Here is a 27783-nt window from a genome sequence, read left to right as displayed (position 1 = left end):
ATGAAGGTTCAAATATGGTATTTGTATTATTAGGATATCTTAGAAGAAGGAAGAGACTTGACACTGCTAACTTTTTTTGGAATTTTAGTCTGGGGGTTTATGGTAGCAATGTCAAAAAAGTTCTCTTAGACCCAGAATTAGGCATGGGAATTTAAGGAGAGGATACACTGTATTCGTGCATAACAAAAGCTGAGATGTGTTTGTAAATACAATTCTGCATCTTATTTTCAAAATGATAGTTTTGAGGAAACTAGTTAGAGAAATAACTAGAGAAGGATGGATGTTTCTTTAGTAGAACAGACAAACAAAATTTTAAAATGAAAACTTTCAAGTGGAGAGATATTCTGATTCTACAGTGACCACTGCACAGTTGGAAGTCTTTTCCACAGAAAACTACCCTGAAGAAAATTCTCAGTCTATCCCACTGCCCCTCTAGAAATTTTACTAGGTCTACCTTGCAATTTTTATTTTTTTACATTGGAGTGGTGGCTTCTGTCGTCCTTCATAGAAGGAGACTTTTTATTTTTTGCTGAGTGTAAGGATTACAGTCTTTGTATCCTTAGTAACCGAGCTTATTATGTGTTCCCACCCAAATTTATTGTGCAAAACTTTCCACTCATCTTTCCTCACTTTGGGAACAGTCTTTGACTTGTTTCTTAGGGGGTTTCTTTGTTGCCCAACTTTTTACCTCTTATTGCGAAATGTGCTTATTGCTATTCTGTTTTCAGACTCTGAGATCCCTCTGTGCTCCACATTTCACCTATTGACTTTCTTACCCTGTGCCCTGATGCAAGGGATACAGTGCATCTCCATGTGCCACCCCTACGCATATTTGGGCTCTCCTTGCCTTCCTGCCTCCCCACATCAGGTGTTGTGGGTTTCAAAACCAGAAGGGCTGCCAAGACTGGTGTTCTCTTCATCACCCTTTCCTCTGCATTTAGGGTTCACCAAATCTCTAAATGTAATACATCTGCGGAGTGTTCTTTTATCCTTTTCCCTTACAAAAGGCTCCCTCTCCTTTCTTCCTTGTAGGAACTTCCTGGTTTTACCTTTTCTCTCTTGACAAAGGCTGTGTCTATTCCTTTGTTCTCATTATCCTTAAAAGGAGCTCCTCCTTTCCCACCACCTGCTGCATCTCATGTATCAAAATCCCCCCAGTTCTGCATAAGAGGAGTGCGGCATTTCATTGCTGCCTATCTGCAAAATTCTGTTTCCTGCCTATTTTTAAGTCTCAGGATCTGTTCAAATTCCTCCCTTCTTCCAATTTTTCACTGATCAAGAAATCATTCTCTTCAGTTCTATGTCTCTTAGTAACTGGACTCCATGGGATGGATAATCAAGTGTATCACTGTTACCTGGAAAGCATTAATAGGTGCCTTTATCAGCCAGCTCTGTTGGGTGTGGATTTTTACAGTTAAAGGCAGTTAAACCTGTCACTCTTCTAACACATCTAGCTCTGATTTTTTTGTGTCCCTCCTTCCCTTCCTCTTTCCCAGGCCAGTAAATGATTCAGAAGATACTGAAATTTTAGAGTTAGTTTTAATTATTACAGACAATTATCATAGTACTTACAGGTATGCCCATGAATGTTATCAACTTGGTAAGTCTACAAAGAGCTTACATTTCAAAATTTTTTTTGTATGGATGCCAACCAGGTATGTCTTGTCAATACTATTTCTAGAAGTCTCATTGTGTAATGTGGAACTGTGTGCTTCATGTAGAGTTCATAGACAGTTCATGTAGAATTAAAAAGTATAGAAGTGAAGGTCTCCAGAAACTGAGCAGGCTGTCACCTAAAGTGACTGAAAGCAACTTCTGTTAATAAGAAAAAGCTGCATAAAAAGCCGTTGCTATACACAAAGTACGGGGGACCTGAAAACTTTATTTTGGCATTTTCTTAACTTTCAGAACAGTGAGGCCAGCCAAAGCAAAACCCAAGAGATATACATTTGCTTCAGATTTCTGAAAAACAAACCGTTTGTTCCCCAGCTGAGAGTCCATTGCTAAAACCTTTAATCATGCAAACAAATGTCATACTAGTGACAGTAGTACCACTGAAGCTCGTTAAAATCCTACTGGAAGACCTGAAGGATTCCTTTCCTTGATGTGTCATCCCATGCATTTTTAAAGCAACATGCAGGGATTCATCTGTATGCAGTTCTGACTGATTTTAATGGAATGTAAAGATGTGACATCTGTGACAGCTCTGAGTCCACTTTTATAAAGAAGAAGAAGAGGGTTTCCACTAATACACGTAGGCACAGCTTTACTAGAGAAGTATTAAGAGATACTAATATAATTTAATTTTCATGAATGATAAAGTAAATATGTGTAGGGATGTTCAAGCTGGTTTATATTCTAAGCCAGATGTCTTTGGCAGTTATAAGCAGAAACTGTATACCAGGTTGCACATTTTGTCTCTAATTCTAAAGCATGGTATGTTGTCACTGGTTTGCTGACAGCCATCTGCTCAGACCTTATTTGATCTTCCCATTCAGTCACAGTTCACATTAGGGGACAAAATATATGTACGGGAGGAAAATTCTTGGGCTGCTTTTCTCATGGAGAAAATAAATGTTATTAAATATTACTTAAGTATTCTTTCTTACAAGATATGTATTAAAATATACTGAAATCGTGCACAAATTCTATTCTCTTCATGAAACAGGAAGATTTTTAGACACTCATGCTATTGTGACTACAGATAGAGATGCATTTTGTATTATATTTGTATATCTGTGTATCTTACATATATATGTAATTTATAAATACATAAATACACTATTACAGCACATATAAATATATGTATTTAATAGCCCTTTTATGGCAAAGTCCATGGTGAACAAATGGTGAACATACAACAACTATTTAAAAGTACCAGAACAAAAAGATACAGTAAAACTGACACAGAATGTTCAAAATATTCTTTCATGGTCTTATATATAACTGAAGATTTTCTTGACTCAGTGCATAAGAAACACCAAACCATATCACTACACAAGTACACACTTTAGGTTTGCAGTTTTTTTTTGTCAATATTTCTCAGTTATTCAGCTAATTCGTGCCTCAGAATTCTGACTGTATGAAAGTGAAATAGAGATAACCTGTTCTGTTCTATGGAAAGTTGTAAAAAATATGTTTTGCATTCTGCCTTCAATACTGTAATCAGTGAAGGCCTTGGTCTTGCTAACTGTGCTTTACATGTACTGAAATGTAACAGACAAAAGGTGTAAGACCTTACAGTATTATCTGAGGAGAGCAATTGAGTTCTCATTTTAATAGGGTGTTATGTAGCTTGGGTTTAAGTAACACATACATGTAAAATGGCAAATGTAAATGGTACGTGTAGGTAAAATATTGATTTTAAGACCAGCATGGATTTCTGGAGAGGAAATTGTGCTTAGCCAACCTGATAGCTTTCTATGATGAGGTGGGTGGCTTCGTGGATGAGGGGACAAGAATGGATGTTATTTATCTTAGCTTTATTAAGGCTTTTGATGCTGTCTCCGTAGTATCCTCATAGAAAAGCTGATGAAATATGGTTTAGATAAGTGTACAGCAAGGTAGATAGAAAACTGAATGGATAGGCCCAGACGGTTGTGATCTGTGGCACAAAGTCCATCTGGCTGATATGCCAGAGGTCCATGCAGGGACCTTGGCACACTGGAGAAACGGACTAACAAGAATTTCATGAAGTTCAACAGAGCCAAGTGCAAAGTCCCACACCTGGGGAGAAGCAGCCCCATGCACTAGTACAGATTGGGGCCAAATGACTGGTAGGCAGCTTTGCAGAGAAGGACCTGGGTGTCCTGGTGGACAAGTTGAGCACGAGCCAGCAATGTGTCAAAAAAGGCAAATGGACTGCATTCGTTAGAGTGTCACCAGCAGGTTGAGGGAATTGATCCTTCCCCAGCTGCTCAGCAGTGATGAGAGCACACCTGGAAAGCTGTGTCCAGCTCTGGGCTCCTCGGTACAAGAGAGATGTGGACATGTTGAAGCAAGTCCAGGAAGTGGCTGGGAAGATGATTAAGGGCTTGGAGCATCTGTCCTACAAGTAGAGGCTGAGAGGGCTGGGATTTCTTAGCCTTGAGAAGAGAAGTCTTGGGGAGATTTTTCAGTTTGTTTTTTTCTTTTTACTGTGGGGGTGGTCAAACCGTGGAATATGTTGCCCAGAGAGGCTGTGGGGTGGGCATCCTTAGGTATACTGAAAATTCAGCTGCACAGTCCTGGGCAAGCTACTCTAGTGACTCTACTTGAGCAGCTGTTTGGACTAAGTAAGAGGTGCCTTTCAGCCTCAATGATTCTTTAATTCTCTGAAGATGATGCTAAGAACTCTTCATAGAAATGGCTAATTGGTTGTCTCACATTTTACCAGAATATGTTAAAACTTTTAGAATCCTTATCAGTATGTGTTTGTAAAGCATTACAGCAGAATAGCAAGAATTAATTCAGTTCAAAGAATGAGAATTGAACTTAATGTTTATTCAAGCTCATCAGTTGAGAGAAACATACTTTAAACTATTTTCATCTGAATCCTCAGGGTAAAAGTAAGTGCGTGGAATCTCTTACATATGGTAAGATCAGTTTTTCCATTTGCTCTTTGGTTTCATAATGTCAAACTCAGTTTTGATTTTTTTGTCAGTGCAGATGACGATGAATAGATGGATGACTTTTATTAGCCTCCATAACGTGTTTTGCGTTGCCTCTTGTAAAAGAACACAGCAAACATCTCAGTCTTTCTGTTTAAGTTGACAGCATTGGAAACTCAAGGGCACAGTAACTTATTCTGAGTCTGCAGTGTGGTTTCAATGGACATTCGCTTTGAAGTTATTGCAAAAATAGTAATATGCTTCATATTCTTTAGTGTCTAAGACAACATATAGCAGGTTTTTTTTTTTTTTCATAAAACAATAGCTTTGTCAAGACCACAGTCAGTAGTAAATTGCATCTGGAGGCTCCAGTTTTCCCAGGCTCTATTCTACCTTTGAGAAATTCTGATTTCCTTTTTTTTTTTTTTTTTTCATTTTTATTCAGTGTCACAATCCCTTTTTTTTTTCCTCCTTCAGTGGGATGGAACTGGGACGGACAAATCATACAGGTGTCTCTTTCTCCCTCTCTTAGCAACTGACGGAATTGCGTGAGTGGGGGGAACCAAACCTACAATATCTTCTTAGTACAGAGACACTGGTGTTCAGACATGGGAACAGAACAAAAATGGACATTTTTAGCTGTATCATGCAATTTGTGAAAGTTTTAAATTGATGTGTGCTATCTAAGAAGAGAAGATATATGATTTGGGGGATTTCATTTGCAGTAGATTAGAGACCTCTCAGAGGTTCTTTTACTTTTTCTTGTTAGGCCTGCTTGGCTGATCAGGACCATGCTACTGCATTGCAAAGGTTTTAATGAAGGTCATGTGCCTAATAAATACAAGGAAATAACTGTAAAGAGTGCTGCTTGCTTCTTCATGCATAGTGCATTCTTTCTACAGAGGAGGTATTTGTACAACTAGGATTTTGTCCTTTAAAATTTGTGCCAGAATACAAACATATATTTGAAAATCAGTGGGTGCCTGACTCAGACTGGGCATGTAAATACCTTTGAAAATGAGATGTCCATTAAATCTTTGTGCTTTGGATCTTTGATTCAGTGGGAGTTCTGCATGGATGTCAAGGAGACAGGATTTCATCTTCACCTATATTTTTCCTGTTCTGCTTTGCGAAAGAACTTTCTCTGACAGCTGTAGGAAAAAGGAAATTCATTACAAAGCTAGGAGAATGCTTGTATATTTTATACAATATAATATTGGGGTAAGCCGGTACCAATTTTTTCACTCAGTCTCCCAGTCTGTAAAACTGACTGTGTTTTGCTATTAAAATCAGCAGAGTCTCTACAGATTTCGAATGCTGTAAGCTGTGGGGAGGCAGGGTAATATTACTAGATAATCAATACACCCTTTTTCAGAGGCGTCTGGTTCTTTGTAAGGTTTATAGTTAGCTTTGCTATCAAGCTTCTTCAGGTTAGTGTTTTATACTATGTCCTTTGTGTTGTAGTTAAATATGCAGGAGGATGTATGTAACATTACACAGTATGAAGAGAGAAAATTACCTGAAAGTAAAAGCAAGCCACGTCTACCGCTGAACATCGAAAACTACATTTCCACTTTCTTTAGAAGGCAAAAAGGATGACAATCTAACAGTGCAATAGTTTAGGGCAACTGACATAAATGGGGACTGAAATGTTTGTTTTCCGATTTTGTTTTGCTCTGGACAAATGGGCTTTGTGTCAATTTTTTTTCAGTCTGCAAGCTCTGTTGTGTCTGGACAGCTATTTCTTCAAATTGGGCTTATTTTCTAGTTGTATAAAACTCTTCATCTACATTGTGGATAGAGCGCATTAAGTTATTCCCTGTGGTGCACAGCTGGAAGCTATTCTGTGCTGCAACATTTTGTTTTGTTTTGTCCCAGTTTTTTCTCCCCACTGTGTTCCCACAGCCTAGCATAGCTCTGCACTGCAGCAAAGTCTCTCTTTTTCCAGTGACACTTCTTAGAACATCTGAAATTGACATATTCCCTTTTGTCTTTTTAGTACAAATTCACTGGCAAACAGCTTTGCTTGACTGCACGAACATTTCAAAGTACTCTATAGACTAGGAAGATTGGCTTGAAAAGTGAGACATATTTAGGCAGGCTGTTTTATTTGCTTCTTTGAAGAGACTAGGGGTATTTTGAGAAGATTGAAGGAAATATTCAGTGCCAAATATTGGTCTGTTTAGAAGAGAGAAGAGGACTATGCAGGTCTTAACAGAGCTCTCTTTATAGGAGGAAAACATTTTCTCAGTACTATTGCTTTAATAAGACACAACAAAACCCCAGAGTTGGTAAACCAAAGTTCCTCTTCTATCTCAGAAGTATTTTAAAAATACTATTAAAAAACAATAACGATTTTTTCAAGTTAACACTTTGCTTATGTGTGCAGGGACTGCGATTATTTTTATTATTTTAACCTCCGCAAAATAGGGCGCTGATCACTGTATAATCACAGTCTAGACATTAAATAATACTGAATGCAAAATTTCATGTGCCGACCATTTTCTGTGAAGAAGAAAGGTTACAGAGACTTCTTTCAGTATCTAATTGCTGTGGACTTTCTCCTCCTAATTTTCTTTTCTTTTTCCAAGTCTCCACCACTCCGTTAGCCAGTTCCTTCCTTCATCTCCATGCAAAGATCTCTGCTGCTGTCTTCCCTCTCCTAGCACTAAGGTGGTTCCTTGTTTCTCACTGGCTGCTGCTTCTCCTGTGTAGTAGCAGAAGCCTAACAGAAGTTATAATCTTGATCTTGGTTCTTCCCCTGTGATTCCATTGTAATGCTGGATTGTCGTTCTATTGAGACATGTCCCACCAATTACTCTGTAGATGTAGGATGCTGATGTGATGGAAACAGTGTTTGTAATTCTCCATGGGTTATATGAAAGGAAGGAAAGAAAAATGAAACTGTCAGAATTAGTAAACAGTAGGAAGACTAATGTACAAGGTAATTATTTTGTTTACATTCATATCTATTTTCAGTACCCCTCCTTTGCTGTAGCTGTACCCCTCTTTGACATATTTTAAAAGTAGGTTACCCCAGTGACTATCCCCACTTCATAATGAACCTGTAATCACCATTCGGCAGCTGGAGATACAGTTAATATCTTTGATTTCTCACTAGAATCCCTCCATCCTCTCTCAGCTAGGGAAATCAACTAGGTCTTGCAGTGTGCTCTGAAGGTCAATCAAATAGTGTTATTTGGGAGGAGAGCGAGAGTGAGAATGAGATTAAATTCAACAGCTGACAGGCTTTATGAAAATGTCTTGTACCTGCTACTCGTGTAGCTCATGTGCTTCTGCTGATCTCAACTATTGCAATAAAGCGTGTGGAAAATCTGTCAGTTTGGCAGAGGAGTAGGTAATAGGGCATGACAAAATAGGGCAGGGTGCCAGGCATCAGATTGGTGGGTTTTATTCCACTGATACTCATTGAGCTTTTATGAGCTGGAGGTTGGTGAGGAAATGTGAAAAGTGCATAAAAGAAAACACGTGAAGCTGGGCTGTTGTTTTCCTCTATGCAATGAGATTAGGGAAACGTAAGAAAGTGATTTAGGTAACACTGCTTTGCAGAAAACTGCGAGGAAATCACCAATGTCAGATAATGTTCTGAGGGTCTATAGAGTAAGTGGCCGTTAATGAGTCCTCTATGGATGCAAGGTAATGATGGGAAGTAGTATAGAGGACAATGTCTGTCAGAAAAAATGAATATTGGCAAAAATACTATGGTTTCATTAGCAACACCGCACAAAATTAAGGTCAGTTTCTATTCCATTTTGAGTGTACCTTGATGTTGGGATATATGTGCTACTAGCCTTAGTAAGGAACAACTACAGGTGTGTATTAGAGGCAATATTGAGGAAAAATGTGAAAGAAGAGAATGAGTATAGTGATGCCTCCCTGGATAAAATGGTGCAACAGCCAGTGATTGAGGGGTGTTCTGAACTGGTAGTTGAACAGAAACCCCTTCATGTTTAACAGGCCCAGATGAACCCTGTTCTATGTATTAATCTAATTGGGTTTTAATCCATTCCTGCTTTTTGAATAAAAACATTTTATTATATATTTTATTCATGTATTCTTGAATTTATTTTCTGTTATACAGAAAAGTGGTTCATTTATAAAGAGACGAAAGAATCCCAGTCAATGAACAGAACTTCTGTATGATAAATTGACTCAGCACCCCCAATTTGTGGTAGAAAGGTAACTAAACTTACCATGTTCATTTCTAAATGATCACTTGCTAAACCCGTTTATGAATTTATACACAGTTATGTCATTTTATACATTTCACAGTCAGTTGTTTTCCCAGTAGAAAACTCATAGCCAATTAGTGTCCACAGTTAGAAGTTGATCCACAGCTGTGATCTTGTCACACTTTTTTTTATACACTTGCCAACGTCAGCGAAGAACTCTAGTATTGATAAGGGATCACTTGTGAGGCCTCTGTAAAAGACACTGATCCCAAGCATCCACTATTTTTGTCTTTAAGATAAATATTCAGATCTGCTTTGATCCAGGAACCATTTAAAAAACTGCTGAAGTTGTTAGCAGTTTGTTACCACCCCCTACTTAACGAGGACACTGGCAGTGTAAAACTTGAGGACATCAACGTTTGTAGGCAAAAATAAGATATTGCTGTTCATTTGCTGCTTTTCATTTTTACCAATTTTTTTTTTCTAAAAGTGTTTCTGTTGACAATGTGTGCTAAAGTTATCACTAATTCTGTAGCGAGTTGAGCAGCTTTCTTGATTACCTTTGCATGGTACACCACTTTAAAGAATATTAGTTTCTGTGTTATTTTCCTTTCATAGTTCAGTCACCTGTCAACATTAAGTAAACTGTCGATCAGGCTTCCACGCTCTAAAAGTTCCATGGAATATATTCCATGCTTAAAAACTGGAGTATGAAGCAGAAAGTTGACCATACCTATTTCATAGGAGAGAATCTGAGACTATTTTTCTGTTCATGCAACAGAAGTCTGTTGAAAACCAGAAATTGAATCCAAGCTGCTAAAACCACCACCTGATTACAAGCCAATCTTTTCTACCTATTTCCTCCATGCAATTGCTAGAATTTTGGTATTTTTTAAAGGTAGAAATGAATGTTAATCTGTTTTTTGCCAGTGACACAAAGGAAGGAAAAGATTGATGTAGCTGGCAGTTGAAGGGAGTAGAATTTCTCTGCTTGCACTTGAGCTACACAAAATAGAGATAATGTGTTTCTGACTCAGAGGCATTTTACCCAGTCTTTGCACTGGAGCAAATGATTACTAAAGGTTTTTGACAATAAAGAAAGAAGACCTGTCTGTAATTATAGCAGATCTTGTTTTTGGAAGTATTTCATAGCAGGATGCCTATAGAATTCAAGATGGGATTGATAACTAAATAAACTTTAATGAGTGATTGAATTTTAAGATGCACAAAACTAGTACACCACTTTTTAAATATTTCTTCTCTCTGATCATCATCATGAAAAATAAGGCAAAATTCTCTAAAAAAAATGAACTGTGGTGTTTTGAACTTTTCTTGGGGATTTATGACTGGATAGATGTGCATCTTAGAAAGGGTAAACAGTGTATACTAGCATCATGAACATTCACGTTTTTGTTTCATGTTCAAAGGGCCTAACTAAAGGATTCAAGACAATGCTTTGAAGACCTTTGACACAGTCCCCCACAAAATCCTTCTCTCTAAATTGGAGAGTTATGGATTTGATGGGTGGACTGTTTGGTGGACGAGGAATTGAATGGTCAGATCCAGAGGGTGGTGATTAATGGCTCAATGTCCAGATGGAGATTGGTGACAAGTGATGTCCCTCAGGGGTCCATAGTGGGATCAGTGCTGTTTAATATCTTCATCAGTGACATAGACAGTGGGATTGAGTGCACCCTCAGCAAGCTGAGTGATGTATTTGACATGCCTGAGGGATAGGATGCTATCCAGAGGGACACGGACAGGCTCGAGAAGCGGGCCCATGTGAAATTTATGAGGTTAAACAAAGTTAAGTGCAGGGTCCTGCACCTGGGTCAAGGCAACCCTCTGTATCAATACAGGCTGGGGCATGAAGGGATTGAGAGCAGCCCTGAGGAGAAGGGCTTGGGGGGTACTGGTGGATGAAAAGATGGACATGAGCTGGCAATGTGCGCTCACAGCCCAGAAATCCAACTGCATCCTGCGCTGCATCAAAAGCAGCGTGGCCGGCAGGTCGAGGGAGGTGATTCTGCCCCTCTACTCTGCTCTGGTGAGACACGACCTGGAGCACTGTGTCCAGCTCTGGAGCCCTCAACACAGGAAAGACACAGACCTGTTGGAATGGGTCCAGAGGAGGGCCATGAAGATGATCAGAGGGCTGGAGCACCTCTCCTGTGAAGACAGGCCGAGAAAGTTGGGGTTGTTCAGCCTGGAGAAGAGAAGGCTCCAGGGAGACCTTATAAGCATCCTTTCAGTACTTAATGGGGGCCTAAAGGAAAGATGGGGAAAAACTTTTTATCAGGGTCTGTTGAGATAGGACAAGGGGACAATGGTTTTAAACTAAAAGAGGGAAGATTTAGACTAGATATAAGGAAGAATTTTTTTACAATGAGGGTGGTGAAACACTGGTCCAGGTTGCCCAGAGAGGTGGTAGATGCCCCATCCCTGGAAACATTCAAGGTCAGGTTGGATGGGGCTCTGAGCAACCTGATCTAGTTGAATGTGTCGTGGCTCATTGCAGGGGAGGTTGGACTAGATGAACTTTAAAGGCCCCTTCCAACTTGAGACATTCTATGAATCTATGATCTTCTGTATTGCTAGCATTTCGTGCCTACGTTGTGAAAGTATTATATATATTAATTGCTAGAAAGCAATATGAATAGTATTGCTTCCTCCATTCCATCGGGATTGCACGTCAGGTGTTCTTTAAAACCAAAGCCTTTTTTTGGGCTATACAAAGCAGTGTCATAGAATCATAGGATATCTCAAGTTGGAAGGGAACCATAGGATCATTGAGACCAACTCCCTGCTCCTTGCAAACAACAATTGTTTAAAAAAAATCAAATATGTAGTTAATTGTAATTTTTAACTCATTAAAATTCTAGGATTGGGTAATTCCTCAACACCGAACGTGGTGTTGGGTGCAGTGTTGGAGCACTTTGTGCATCGCTTGCTCTCTGCTTGTCGGACCCACCCCTGTGAACCTGCAGGGAACGCAGTGTGATGCCCTTCTTCCTGAGGTGCTGGGGTCTTGACGTGGTCTCTTCAGTGAAACACCCAGTACCGGTTTTGGTGCCTGTGTCTCTACTGATTATGGGGAAGGCTGTGTGGTAGTTTTATCCTAAGCTGCTCTGCACATAAAAGAGGTTACCTGAGAGCGAAATATTGTTCTAATTGATGAGTTCCTTAAGTACTCTTCATGTACTTATGTCTCTTACATCTAAAATTTTAGTTGAAATGTAGAACAATTGTATGATTTGTGTATAGACCTATCTGGAGGCTTTTTCCCTGCTCTTTTTCAGCTGCTCCACTGTTTTTTGAAGGATTTATTCTCCCGATGCCATGTACTGCAATTCCTTGCGTGTAGGATCATTCTGTCCTTTTTATGAGGTTCACTTTTGAGGGAATAAAATACTTAACTCAAAACCAAATGCCAGACTCTGTGTTGAGACTGAATGATTACTATTAACTTTGTACAGCCTAAAAAGAGAATAATGAGGCTGTAAGTCAACATAGGAAGTTCCACAGCTACTAATTCATCTACTTCGCTAATGCCTACACAGATTTTTACCATGTGTCCCTGCTGCAGAAGGCAGCAAATACCACTGAATGTGTTGAATAGAAATACAAGGACAACTGTATAGATTTTAAAATGTGATGAAAATGGACTGTAATCTATACAGAAGAAGGAAGCTACATGATCCATAAAATCTCAACTATTGATTGACTATACAAATTGGATGGGTTTGTAACTAATTGGTTGCCTTGCTCAAGCAGTATGTTTAACATGGTTTTAATGTGGGTATGAGAGTCACTAACTCACAATGTCAGAGGACAGCTGTGCCATGACCACCCGAGCTTGGTAATTAATGGCATACAGGTTAATTGCAGACACAAGCAGTAGACTGGAGTTAAAGGACTGAAAGGAGTCAGTTGAATAGTGTCCATCTGTGGAGGAGAAAAAGGAAAAGAAAATCATAAAGGGAGCTTTGTCAGTGTGAAATAATCATAGATTCAGTTTTGATTAAAGCCTTATTTTAAGGTTATAATAATACAGTAGGGTTAGAAGCTGAATGAATTTCAGAAGGGTGGGTTTGGGGCCAGTAGAAATTGTCATCAAATAAATGTGCAGATAATCCAAATCCATACCTCAGATTTTTGTTTGTTGTTGTTTTGGTTTAACCTGCAGCCATGGTAAATTGTGCTTTTGAAGATGCAAAATTGATCGATTTAACGTGAGGGCCTAACGTATACATTCACATCATATCACTTTGTCTCCATGGATCAATTTTATCGTGGCTTGAAGGTTTTGATCAGGATTTAGTAGAAAGGAGAGGAGCCCACCTTAATGATTGTTATGATTGTTCTTCATATGGCTTATAATCTTTATAGTTTACTGCTACATAGAACTCGGTTCGGCAGAGCACTCAGACATGTGCTTAAGTGCTGTGCTTAATGAGAATTATAATGCATCACTCAGCATGTGCGCCTGAAAAGAATAACAGTACTGCCATAAAAGATATAACATTGTATATATCCTCTTCTTGAGGAAAGGGAAACCACACATGGCAGATGCTATTCATGTTGTTGCATGAATTACTTAGCTCCTCTGGTGACAAAGGTGACTATGAGGTCCTTAGCAGAACAGTGTTAGAGTGTAATACAAGTGATGCAGTCTGTGAAGGAAAAGCTTTCCTGTGGAGATGTAGGCAGGAAAGAAGAATAATAAAGAGTTTTCACAGGTAATTTACATACACTGTTTCAATGTCCAATAGGTAGGAACAGAAGGTTTGATTATGAAAAAAATATTTTGTGGTGCTTTGTATGTTTCCATACTTAAATTTCTCCTTTGGCATCCTGCTGCTGTTCAAGATATAACCAGAAGGTACCAATTTGAATTTTAGAAGGGAATGAGGAGGAAATCATCAGTATAATGGCTTTATTCCAATGTCTAAACTCTGGATTCAAAACCAAAGTTGTTGGTGCTTTTCTGTGCTTCATTGCTTCCATAATTGTTGAAAACTAAGCCTTTTGCTTTAATGTCATAAAAGGTGTCATGTTCATTTATGATTGTGCCGCTAAATTCACCTTTGTTGCTTTTGTTTACAATTTTATTTTATTTTGTTTGCAGGGTTGTTTCCCGCAGTGCTGAACCTGGCTACTAATGCTCTCATCACAACCAATGCTACCTGTGGAGAAAAGGGTCGGGAAATGTACTGCAAACTTGTTGAACATGTACCTGGACAGCCTGCAAGGAACCCTCAGTGCCGTATTTGTGATCAAAGGAGCAGGGTTCCCCATCGTACGTGTGCCATTTTCATTTTGTTCCTTTAAAAAGTTTTTTTTACAAAATTTGTAGACTCATCAAACAAAACTCTAGGTCCCTGGCCCAATTACTATGAAATACTGGTGGACTTCTTTTTAAATTAGGTTACCTATCTCTTCCATTGGTATTTCAAAATCTGTATCTGTTATGTATACTTCTCAAATGGAACTTTATAATTCAGATACTTAAAAGTGGAGCACCTAAATTCAGATTTAGGAAAATTAAGTATCTACTTGAATTTTATTTACTTGAATTCTCTTGATATATATTAAGCATGAATGAAAACCAGATGACTTCTACCTGCATACCTACCTGTGGAATTTGAACATTTTAGGCGATCTGAGCAACATCTGGAATTTCAGTTTAGGGCCAACTCCAGTTTTATTTTATTGTGTTCTGAGACCTTTTTCTTCTTCGTTTGATGTTAATTCAGTTTCACTGAGCCAGCAAAAAGGAGATAAGATAATGGAACCCTGCTTGGTTTAATTGCTTTATTTTTCATATTAAAATCGATCTTTGCTAACACTGCTTTCTTAAAGACTACCCGGAAGCAAAACTAGTTTTCAAGTATAAATCATCTGCTTCAGAGATGCATATTTCTAATCGTTGGTAAGATTAGCACTAAGAAAATTTCTTAGTGAAGTCATACAAGTTTAATTTTATGTGACCTTGCAGTGACAGACATGAATGGCATTAACGCTGTTAGATTTTTGTGAGTATATTGGCACTGTAGATGGTAGAGGGTGTAGAGACACTTAAGACAGCTTTTAATGGAATAGATAAACTGTTGGAAGAAGCACAGCCATAGAAGCGTGGGGACAATTTATCTTTTTTTCCAGTTGTTTCCATCTAAAACCTAGCTCGGATGGATTTATACCTCATGACAAAGCACATTTAAGCATATGCTTTAAACCACAGGAAAAAAAAAAAAAGACAGAATGTAAACTATTTGCTAGTTCTAGACATGATGAGCTATCTATGGCTGTAGCTTTTCAGACAGAGCTTTGTTTAGCTTCTCCTTAGAAACTTCCTTCCAGGGCCACCCTTCATAGAGTTATTTTACTCATTATAAAGTCTTTTCCTATAGCTGATCTTCATCTTCCTTGATGAAATTCATGTTAACTTTTTCCTAACTTCAGTCAATCCAAGGAATGGATTATTCCCTTTTTCTTTACAAAATTCTTTTACTTAGTTGAGGGTTGATGGTATTGCTGCTCTATCTAGTTTCTACACCAGACTATCACTTTTCTTTCATTCTTCTCATAGGTTCTGTTTTCTAGAACTCTTAACTGTGCAAATTGCAGTTCTCTGAATTCTCTCTGGAGGCTTTAGTCTTTATTAAAATTCACCTGAACTCTTACCAGTACTGCACAGAGATGCAGGTTTGCTTCAGAATTAACAGAATCTATTCCTGTTCACACGTTTTATGTAGATGTCGCGTCCCACTCCCAGTAAAGAGGGAGGGTAAGTGACTTCAGATTCGTAAATTCTCAATGGTGTGGACTAAGGTGAGATAAATCTCAAGGTCCATATACAAACATTTATTAGCTTCCCAAAATGGTTCGTATAGGTCTTAACAAGTCCATGATAATTGGTTAGGTGTATAACAAATTATGGCAAGTGGTGAGGTATGCATTGTGTCACTTAACAACAGGTATAGGACAACTTATGGCAAGCGGTACTTAAGGTCGTTACTTAACAACTCTAACTGTTACTTAACAATTCTAAGATAAAAGAGAAACTGAGGGATAGAGAAAGGAAAAGACTAGAAAAAAGAGATAAAGAGATCACTGGTCCTGGTTTCAGCGTCTTTTTCAGGGAATCTTCCCAGGCATAACCTTCTTTCTTGGAAAAATCTTCCCAGGCACGGTCTTCTTTCTTGGGAAGACTCTTCCCAGGCACTATCTTCTTCTATTGTTTCTTCTTGTTCCCCCCTAGGGGCACTTATTTTCCCTTTTTATGTTTGCTGAATTAGCATGGTCCACGCCCCTTGCTGAGGACAGCCTTGTCTCAGGTTTCTCCCTTCTCCCAGGTGACGTGTAGCATGATTTGAGTGGAGAGACGAGTGCCATGGTCATACATGTTTAGCATGATCTCTATAATCTTCATTGGCATATGCAGGGGTGTGCGCTTTCATATGCATTTCGCAGATAATGAAGCAAAGGTCACTCATCGGACACAATGGCCTTGAGAACTGAGAACTAGCAAGGTCACCACATGAGTGGCAGAACTATCCTGTCTTCACAAGACAGTTCTCCCACACTTTCAGGCATCAGAAGCGTTAGCCTTATCAGTTCTTTGAAGGCCAGGCCTGCATTATTTATTTCCTTTCGAGTGTTTGAGGCATTCCATTGAAGGCTTGGAGGGCCTTCTGCCCCTCATCAGGGAATTTACAGTCCGTCCCTTACAGTAGATATTGCCCATTTTTAATTGTGTGACACCACTGGGAGATATATAGCTAGTTGTCCGTTATAATCCCCAGATGCTTTCTTGCTAAATGGCTACGTATCCATTTGCTCCCCATCTTGAACTTGCAAAGCTAATTATAATTGCCCCAGTACAGACTGCTTCATTTGTCTGAACACAGTTGCAACCTGCTTTTTTTCCCCCAACTTTTTCCAAGTTTTGACTTCTTCTTTAATTGTAGTAAATGCCACTTTCGGAAGAAAGGTCATGTGATTTTTTAGCAATATAAGCATCCAAATGTGTTACACTATAGTAGTGTGTCTCACTCAGAGAAGATTTCAAGGGTTTTTGGAACCATTCCCACTGGCAGAAGCACTGTGCAGTAGATTCTTTTCCTTGTATATAGATGGGTATTTAGAGACAGATGCACATCATACAAGTTTTTTTACTATCAAGTTTGTTTAATTCAGAAACCAAACCTAAAACAGAGCTAGATTGCTTTGTCACCATGCCCTGCCTGTGGTATCAGATAGCATACGCTAATGTACGTGTATATACACACGCACATAGATATGTACATAAATATAAACCCCATCTGAATGATTTATATCTATGTTTCCCCTCTTAAAAACTTGAATCTGACCAGCTTCATAAGGTCTGGTCTTTTGTTGCCAGCCACATCTCATTTTAAGGCTTTTAAATGTTCATTTGGCAGAAGGAAGTGCCTTATTTAAACAGAGATGGCTCATTAATAGGAGAACCGTGTAATGTAACCAGACTTTAAATGATCCCTCTGGAATGTGCGAGTCTGGAGTGCCTCCCCTTAATTACTGTAGTAAGAAATGAACACAAATTCCCTGGTTAATCACATGTGAACCCAAATTAAAGAGCACAGTTTGATGGGCTCACTCTGTAAGTTCTCCCCCTTGCCACCATCAGGGAGATTGGTCCTCGAACTACATTTGCAATCCAGTCCATTTTGCAAATATTATATTATTTTCCTTTCTCTTTTAAATAGGCAAAACATGCCAGCAATTAATCAGTGTTTTCAAATTAATTATGATTAAACTTTCATAATGGAGATTACAGTTAATTGTTGGTTCATCTGCTAACCCTCCTTCTCATGATTTACCTTTATATCAACTTCACCTGAAGAGACTTACATCAAAATTCCCAATTAGACAGCTTCTGCCGCAATCACTGAGGAGCTCTGGGTTTGATTTACAGGTGGTTTTGGCTAGCATTCATTTAAAGCCAAGGTTTGTGAAGATGATCAGAGCTGTGGGAATTGACAACTTGTAAAGCATGGGGGTGTTTTGTTTTTCTCTTCAATGTAAAGATAAAGCTACTAATAACAACACTTGTAGCACCAGTATTCCGACTTGCAATTGTTGGTGCCCACTAATGCCACTGAATAATCTGGTATTTAAATGAAATTTTTGGCATTTTCAATTTTGAGGGCTTATGCCTTCCCTCACTCACAGAAAGCACTTTAATTGTATCTTTAAATATGTTCAGACATTCTGGCTTTCCTTAATGAGCTAGGACTCATGTCCTCCACAGGTGGTTGATGTAGCAAGAAAACAGACACAAAGTATCAGTCTGTCTGGTTGATTTAAATAATAATTAAAAGAACAAGTAAATTAATCAGTTCATGACTTAGTTATTTGCAATTCTAGGACTAGCTAGTAATGAAGCATATTCCGGTTTATATCAAGAAAACCTGTCAGTTTAGATAGCCATCCTTAATGAGAGGGGTAGGATTTCTTCTAACTTGTTATGTTCTTGCAGACAGAACCTGCATAGAAGAAACCTACTATATTTTAATTTCCTTTGGGTTATTTTCCCCATAATGTACAGACACGGTCTAGGCAATTTGGAACTTCAAAATATAGATCCTTGTACGTTTTAAGGTTGGGGTTCTTCTCCATTTCATACCGGAGAGAAACACGCATTGACCACAAAAAGTAAGCTGGAAGTGTTGAGTACGATTTTCCTCAATCTAAATAACATCAAAATACTGTGTAAGCAAACTTCAATAACTTAGAAGATCTTGAAATCTAGGAAGAATTCAATGCTGTAAGTAACTTCTTTTCCCTGTTATTTGTTATTTTACACTGCAGCAGCATAAATGTAAACACGAAAAGTAATGCATCTTGGGTTTTGGTATGGATTATAACCATCTTTATATGCATGCATGTGAGTCAGACAATTTTCCTGTTGAGAAATATATTCTGTAATGATTTCTGAATCATTTCCTCTGTAATGATTTCTGAATTATTTCCTGAATTTCCATCTGTGCTTAGAAATGTCTTAGAAATGCAAGTACCAGTGTTAGTTTAATCTCTGGTTTCCCTGCACACTGTATCATGGGTTCCTGATTTGTTGTTTCTGTTGCAACATTTAATGACTTCACAGTACCTGAAACTTTAGAAGACTGCAGGAAGTGGTCACTCGATTTAGATGCCTACATTTTCTGTAGAATCGGGAGAGCCTCCAAGGGCATTTAGGTGTTCTGAATCACCTTCTTGTCATCCAAAATTAAACAACTAACATTAGATGAGTGTTACAGTAATAATAAGCACGACTATGCCCCAAAGAGTCAAAGGAAAATTAGTTTCCTAGGTTTTATTTTAAAGTGCTGCCTTGTTAGTTCTGTAATTGTTTTCAAATCTAGATTTTAGATCTAAAAAAATTTAAATCTCCTAATAATGTTTATGTATTTCTGCTGTTCTAACAGAACGACATCCGATAACAAATGCAATTGATGGCAAGAACACTTGGTGGCAAAGCCCTAGTATCCAGAATGGAATTGAATATCATTATGTGACCATTACATTGGACCTCCAACAGGTAGACTTCTGTTTGTTTGTTTCTGCAAAAGCTTTGCACAATAGATGACTTGGAGTGTTTTTCTCTTTGCTTTTTGTTGTTTTTATATTATGAAGGCACACTCAGCTTCTATAACTTTTTGTTGTTTATGTGGAAAATTATGACTGACCCATTCATTATTAGAAAATGTACCAAGTTAAAAATAATTATTTCATATATATTTTTATGAATTCATGTTTGAAATTATTTTAGATATAACATTTTCAGTTTGGTTTTGGTGCTTTAATTATTTTTACAATAACTTCTGATTTGGTTCTTTAAAGACAATTAAAAGATAGTTTCAGGGAAAAATTTCAGGGAAAATTTATACGAATAAAAGTTTATGGTTAGAATACTGTTCTTTCTTGTTTCAGTCGCATAGTACCATATATTTAAATACACTAAAATACTCAAAATATTTAAATACACTAAAAATAGTTCTGCTGCACTAGGTATACATGCACATGTAGCGGGTTATTTTGAGGGAGAGCCTGGGTTAAGGGAGGAGTTTGGCTAATGAGGTCCTTAAATTGCCTCCTGTTAATGGAATCTTGCTTGACAGATGTAGCTATATGGAATGCAGTTATTTGATGCTTACAAAAATGCTATATAAATTCCAGTGGATGTAAACGAGAGGATCTGAAGGTATAAGGAAAGTAATTTTTTTTTTTTGCTATGTCAAGATGAATACAGAACAACTATCTGGTACCAAATTTATTCATCATGTTATTAAATTTGACCATTTTGGCATTCAATTAAGTAGATAACAAATTAATTTTAATGCCACACACACCACCCCCACCCCCAAATCTTTTCTGGTTTGTAGCTGGACCATATTTGTCTGCAACTTGAATCAGGCCAAAAATCATACTCTGTTTTCCTGGTGTTAAGAAAGAAGGGAAGGCGCTTTCTCTGGCTCGTTGGAGAGAGATTCTCCTTCTCAGCTCCCCCTCCTTTGTGATCTGTTCACTGAGACCAGTTTTCTGTTTCAATTTATTATTATTATTGGTTTATTGATTACACTTGGAACCTGCCTGTCCTTATCTCCTTTCTTTCTCATTTCGCTCTACTTAGAGAGGACAATAGCACATTGTCACCATTCAAGAGGCTTGAAGGAAGCAGAGTGTGTTAGAAAACACAATGAAATCAAAGGCAGGGCATTGAGACACCTGTGTGCATGCATACTTACAATTTTGTTGTAAGAGATCAGACTTAGTCCAGAATTCAGAACTTCAGTAAGGTTTAACAAAGAGTGATGCTTGGATTTCTAGTTTTTGTCCTTTATTTCTTGTAAACAAGCTGTCATCCAAACGATCTGATGGTAGAAATTCTTGTAAGTACCTTGTATCCATGACACTGAAACACATGGATGGCAGTAACGTTTATACCTGGAAGAGCCTTTGAATCCTGGAAGAATTATTAGCATTCTGGCTTTGGAGCCCTCATTGTTACTGGCAGAAACAATCCCACATCTGTGTCTTTGGCCTTATATATGCAGAAGTTTTCAGTGTGTGTTTTCTTTCAGTCAGCACAGCTAAACCTTTTTATGGAAGTTTACATTTAAGCTCCTGTGCATTGAAAAGTTTTGAGGTTTTTTAGATGTCCTTTAAAATTTCAGAGTTATTAATTGGTTTGCCTTTACAGCAAGTAAATGTAAATGTGTAAATGAGTAAAAAGTAAATGTGTAAAAAGTAAATGTGCTAAATGAGTAGCTCTCAAGCATTAGAACTATCCTTGTTTTTCATAACCCTAGTGATTTTACTTGTGCAGTTTTTAGGACGGGTCTGCTAAACTAGGGCTTTACAACTTCTGTGGTTTTTTTCTGCTATATCAGTATCTAGATTGTCATAAGAAATAAGCAAATTTCTGCACTTCTGAAAGTTTTGAGTTTTCTAATATACTAAAAGCTAGCAACTACGGGGTCAGTGACTATAATGAAGAAAAAGTATGGGTTGTTCTAATATATTTAAAAGGCTTCTTTGTGTGCCAGTTGACAGCAGTCTGAGAATACTGCACTGTGTGTTGTGTGGGTTTGGGTTTTTTCATTATTTTTTTTTAAAACGAGACAAGGCTCAGTATGACCCTGTTTCTTTCCCATGTTCTCTTGCTTATTGTTCAAAGACAGCTTGGTGGTCCTTTTGCAGCACCAAAGTTGATAGCTTCTCTTAAGCCCATTCAGTTGTATGAGCTGGAGCAGGAGCGGTGTTGAGATTTCCACGGATGCCAGAGAGGTGGGATAAGACCTTGTGTCCCTAGTGCCGTCTGGCATGCTCCTGATCATCTGAGTAACTCAAATAGTTAGGAATGCACACTATGTTTACTTACCACCTTGCATGAACAGAACAACAGTTTTTTTCCCCAAAAATGTAGTAAGAGGCCTGTTGCAATTTGCAGGGCTTTTAGACTGCTCGATAAGAAATAAGAGTTGTTTGGATTTTGAGGAGTATTAGGAGTTTTTGGTTGCTTATTCGGGTATTTTGTAGACACGGCTTTGTAGGTTTATTAAACAGTCGGTAAATAGGAAATTTCTCTTCCAGATAGTGTCTTGCGTAGCAGTCACTATGAATGATGAAGGTCACCAGATACCTCTGAGACCTCACTTAAAAGAAATATCATTCTTTACCTTGGTTTTCTAGGAGATTCAGTAATTGCTATGTTTGTGTTGATAAATTCTCGCTTTAAGTATAAAAATGCTTAACTTCTTTTTGTGAGATAGAAATAACAAATGTCAAATCTACAAGTAATGGACTGAAAATTGCAGGAATGCATTAGTTTGTATGTTATTATTGGTAATTATGACAGTACATGGAATGCTTTTAGCAATCCTAATTTCATGAAAAAATAAGGAAAATAATTACAATTTCTTCATTTATATAATGCTTGGCCTTTTGGGGCAGCTACGTATTTTTTTTTTTACATTATTGTGCAGTGTAGCCATATAAAAATGGTGTATACTAGTTGGCAATAACTGATAAAATGAAGAAGTAATATATATTTAACTTTAGAAGGAGACGAAACATTATCAGTCAGGTTGGGTAAAATGCAGTATTTTTTTGTCTTCTCTCCCAGCAGTTGAGGTTTACCGTAATGCTTATAAAGATCTCTTGTCTATGGTGGAGGCTAGGTTTCTAATTCATTAAAGTACGTTTGAAATTTGTACCCCATGTATTACAAAATTATGAGTTGAAAACTGGAACTATTTGGTTCTGAGCATCTTTGTTAATTTTCTTGTAACCGTTCACTTTTCTAGACTTTTTAGCCATTTTGACAATCACCATCTTATCAATTTCACAAGAATATTATGGAACACCATTCATAGCTGTACATGTGAAATTATTTTTTATAGTGCTTTTCATCCAGCCAGTGTATAGGAGGTCAAAATATGAATCTAGATTTATTTGGGAATTGCTTACATGAATTTAAATGGAGGTTAAAATGAGGGGTTGAGTTATTCTGGTTACTGAAAGTGATACTGCAGATCTGAGTTTGGCAGGGTAGGTTCATGGTGTGCTATGTTGGGTCTATGAAGCACTCACAAATTACCAAGAGAAGCTCACTGCTGTTCCACATCTCCTACTCCTGCCGCTTGTGTAGGGTCTGTGGGTTTCGCCTTAAGAGTGGTGCGCAGTTCAAGTGCAACAAAAGTAAAATTCAGGTCCAGTGAGTGTGATGTTTGGCAGGACAGAAAATAAGCCTTCTCTTCAAGAAGTACAGAGAAGGGAGTTGGCAAAACAGAAATGCTTAGACTTCCAGGGAGAACATATTCCCTGTACTCATGCTATCCCAAATCCTCAGTTGGTTTACTTTCACAGTGATGTGGAAGATTAGTAGAGTATCTTTAAAGAAAATTGGCAAATACACAGGAAAACTGGTTGGCAGTTTGAGGTGAGGTGGTCAGCCCATCTGTTTCTGATTTCTACACACGTCAGGGCACTTTTATTAACAAATTCCCTGCTGTTGTGGGGAGCAAGGACATTGGCAACACCCTTGATATTGCTAAGATACTTGTGCCAGGAGCATATTTATGTGGGTTTTGATTTTTTTACTAAACACTTTGTATTTTTTTTTTAAATGGTGCTGGAATATTTTATGTGACTTATAGATGTGTGGAACTCGGGTGTACCCAGACTTACTGTTCTGGCAGAAAATTCTGGGCTTTATATCTTAATTGCCTGAGATCGTGGAGGATCAGCTCAGTGTCCAGGTAATCCTTTCCAGGCATATGTTTCTGAAGAAAAGAAAGTAGTTGACATTCCTCAGAGCCTCATAAGATCTCATAAGGTGCAAGAGCAAGAATAACTGATTAAGCTATGTAGTTGATTTCTCTATAAAGCAATTGCAGTTCCTCGGTTTTAAGTTCCTTAAGCTCGGATAGTGTCCAACTCTTTCACCTTGTGTTTTCATTCTGTCCCCTGCCCTCTCTCCGTAGGAAGGGAGGAAGGAGTCTAAAAATTGTGTTCTGACTCTATGAAGAAATCACTGTAGTCCCACTTATCCTGAAATGTATTATTTCAGTACTTTTTAGAATGTAAGTTTTTAGACTCATGGACTTTACTATTTGAGTGGCACATACTATACTTTGGGAAGTGGCATTTCTGAAACTATATAGAGAACTGAATAGCTGTAAGTAGGATAAGAATGCTTGACTTGCTCAGAAGCATTTTGAAAAGCATTTATGAAAAGCAGACAGCAATATTCTGCTAATGCTAAATTCATTATTTTGTAATACTGTATTGTCCAAATATAATTTGAATGGAGGATTTTGGTCTGGTTTTGAATGATTTCTTTCTTATTTGATTCGCTTTGACACCCCTGAGCAGAAATACACACACACACGTGCACGTGTGCGTGGTCGCAAACATTTATCACATACCCTTAATAAGGATAATGCTAAGAAGAGGAAAAGAATTGCAAAACTGAGTGATTGCTTTTGCTTTTTCTACACAAGACTGTACAACTAAGTGGCTCTGTGGCAAAAGACAGGCACGAGAGAACTAAGAAACTGTGACAAGATGAATGGAGAGATTCAGGCTGGGACAGGAAAATAACAGGATAGGACTCAGACTAGCATTGTAAAAGCTCAGTGTGTCAGTCTGGTAAGAGCTTAAAAGGGAGGGAAAAAAACCCTCCTATCAATGAAGGGAAACAGAATCTGTATGCCACCAAATTGGAAAAAAGATCATTAGGGAGGAAGAGTTCCATTGGAAGTACATCATCACTCTTTGCCATTATAAACTACATCAGAAACTACATCTACGAACATCAGAAATAGCATATATGTTTCTGAAAGTAATATTTCCCAGCTGAGTTATGGATACCGCATGCACAATATGGACTGTGATTCATTATTTTGTTACTGTTCTTCATAATTCTTTTTTTTTTAAATTATTATTTTTATTTTAAAGCTTGAATTTTTGGGTTGTGTACAATACACAATGTGTTTGTACATCTGCTGCTATGCCGAGGACTACTATATGTAATGTGAAATGTGGCCTGTAATTTGAACGTTTGAGTAAAATTTGAAACCAACTCAGGAAAAAAATCTGCATATTGATACTTCAAATTTGCCTGCATTAGCAAAAAATGTGTCACAGTGGGAGAGAGGGGGCACGGACTTGGGAGAGGACTTGTGTTTGTTTGGTGCTGAGGATCCAGAGCACTTGTTAGAAAATTTACTTCAGACTAGCTCTATTCTGGATCATGGACGAAATGTCCATTAGCAGCTAAAAGGAGTCAGGTATGTCTAAGCGTGTTCTCCTGGCTTAGTTCTTATCTGAAGGGAATCCGGTTTGTGAGCTCCACAATGTATTCATGCTATGAACCAAAGCATGCTAAATTGGGACAGTGGGGAGATTCATCCTAAAAGCATGCTCTTTATCTGAGCTAAAAAGCTAATGTGGATGTACCCTTGTAAGCTCTGTCTGAACAGAGTCCAGATTTTATGTTGATCCTCTCAGATGTTACACGCACCAAAATGGTGGCATTACCCCATCTCTTAATGCAATATTGCCAACTTTTACTGGGGGAGAAGGGAAGTATGAGAGGGGAGAAACCTCCCGTGAAGAGACCTTGCTTGTGTGACCTTGTTGTTTGCTCCTTTGCTTTGCCAGTATGACTGTGCTCTGTTGGTAGCTGCTTGAAGGAAACATTATTTTCAGCTGTCATTTCCCTTGGAGCACAACATTAGCCAGATCCCTTGTGAGAGCACAACTGTCTTTTGGAAAGAGTTTGTCGCTGTTACACAGCAGCAGAGTTCCCATGTTTGGTAGCCAAGGATGACTTGAGGCAAGCGTGGCAAGTGCTGTCTTGCAGAACCACGTTGAAGATGTTCCCCGGGTGTGTGGCCAGGCTGAGGCAGGCTACCTGTTCATAACGTGTTTAATTTAAAGAATTGCTGTTTTAATGAAAGATTATATAAGCAATTAAATTCTTATTTCCATCACCGCTTCTCTGCCCACTTTTGGCCTTCCCTCTCCCTTGCTCTGTTTGAATGAGGAGGTTACAAGAAGATTGCTATCGGAAGGACTGGCTTGGAGTACTTGTGTAATCTCAAAAGTAAAGCTGCCCTTTCTGACTAGCCATTTCTTTGTGTTTCTAGTAAATAATACTGCCTGTGTTTCACCATCCCTCCCAAAGCCAGTCTGAAAACACGTATTCTAGGAACTGTGTCATAACGCAAATTAAGCAGCGGAGACCATGAATTTACTCAGTCTGCATCCCTGTTCATTTTATTTTATTATTAAAGAAGAAATAACCAGGTTTTTGAGTCTTGACCATTTAGAAGTTGTTGCATGATTTTTGGATTCTGGAACGATCTCCCTGTCTGTTTTCAAAAAATGAGTGGAACCCGTCGTGTGGGTCTTGGTCTTTACAGTTGAACCCCACAATCTGGTCCAGTTAAACTAATCCTTTAGGGAGTGACTGAAGTCAGTCTTACAACCACAGTGAAATACAAGGTAAATTGGATGATAAAATATTCCACAAGAAGATTGCTTCCTTTTATATAGGTTTATAGTTCTTTATTTTAACTAATAACAATTCACCGAACAGTGGCTAAGGAATCAGAATGTGTTGAGCGGCGCAACCATATTAAAATAGCCTTTCCACATTATCTGCGCAGTAGCATAGGAATATGTATATCACTAGGAGATACTTGGTTTTCACATTGTATTTTCTCTGCTCTGGAATATCAAATACATATTCCAGCAGAAAAAAGAAAATTACATCTATCAATAGCTGTAATCAAATACAAAGATGAGAATAGCTAAAGGAATAAAGAGAAGGTTAACAACACTCTTTTTAGTCTTGGGATCAAGAACCAGATTAGTAAAATTAAGTGCCAGTTGGTCTTCATATGTTAAACTTGTGTATGTGTCCAAACATTTTCAGTTAATATTTTCTTTTTTTTATTTATTAACAATTACATGCTTCAGATGTCTGAGATGCTTTCCAAGCAGTTCGGTAAAGGTACAGTTTAAAGCTTCTCTTCATCCCCAAACCAGAGAGTAATTTAACAGAAATGAAAATTAATCCAAACTGAGACTTTTCACCAACAAATGCCAGTCTGTTTTGTCCATCTTCAAAAATGTTTATCTAAAGAGAGAAATGTGAACAGAAGCAAAGTCTGTTCAGACTGTAATGCTGCAGTTCCATAACTGCTCTTCCTCGCCATCTCATCCCCCTCCACAAACTGGCTAAAGGGAAACATTCCTGTCTCCCTTCTTCTGGCAGAGCACTTGTGCTGCCGTGCAGCGAACCAGATCAGTACCTTGATACTGAAAACTAAGTCTTGTCTTGTTTTTTTGGGGGTGAGGATTCTGCCAGATCAATTTTCTAACTTGGCTTGCTGTGTGGGGTTTTAATGCCAGCATGGGGGACGGGGCAGGAACATATTTCTGGAGGTGATGGGGAAAACATTTCCAGCCCTCTCTGGAGCAGCTGGGACTCTACGTTGGCTTCAACTGGTTGTAAAACCTTGAAGTATAAAATACTGATCTATGAGCTACAGTCCGTGCCTGCGACATAGAGCTGTCATCCTGAATATTTGGTTTTAGTACTTTTTGCACATGGATCATTCTCTTTTGAAGTAATGTAAACATTTGAGAATACAAAGTATTTCATTATCTCTCTCTCAAAAAAAATCCTAAGTCCAGTTCTCTGGTTCGATTGTACCTAAGTGGTAATGAACTGGTAAAGTGACAGCTCTAAAAAGATGCAACTAAAACCATGAAAATGAGGCTGTGGAACTAATATGAAAAAAAAAATGAGTTCTGTTCTGTTTTATTGAAGTCCTCAGCCAATTTTTACACATGTCACTGGATGTTATAATACTGATTTTTTTTTTTTTTTTTTTAGATTTTGTTTTTTGTTGCCTTTACACACTTGAATCTGAACATTTTAG

The 27783-nt window shown here is 38.1% G+C and overlaps 1 protein-coding gene across 8 annotated transcripts in view; it reads left to right on the top strand.

Annotated features, from left to right (window-relative positions):
• The window catches only part of LAMA2 (laminin subunit alpha 2), a 376025-nt gene that overhangs the window by 75110 nt on the left and 273132 nt on the right, over positions 1–27783 (top strand). For all 8 annotated transcript variants that reach the window (XM_054197441.1, XM_054197439.1, XM_054197436.1 and 5 more), the window contains exons 2-3: positions 13911–14081; positions 19252–19364. In XM_054197441.1, coding sequence (XP_054053416.1) covers positions 13911–14081; positions 19252–19364 — 284 coding nt within the window. The remainder of the gene's footprint in view (positions 1–13910; positions 14082–19251; positions 19365–27783) is intronic.

Source organism: Rissa tridactyla, chromosome 3, assembly GCF_028500815.1.
Source record: "Rissa tridactyla isolate bRisTri1 chromosome 3, bRisTri1.patW.cur.20221130, whole genome shotgun sequence".
In the NCBI taxonomy this organism is placed as follows: domain Eukaryota; kingdom Metazoa; phylum Chordata; class Aves; order Charadriiformes; family Laridae; genus Rissa; species Rissa tridactyla.
This window is presented reverse-complemented; position numbering and strand designations above follow the sequence as displayed.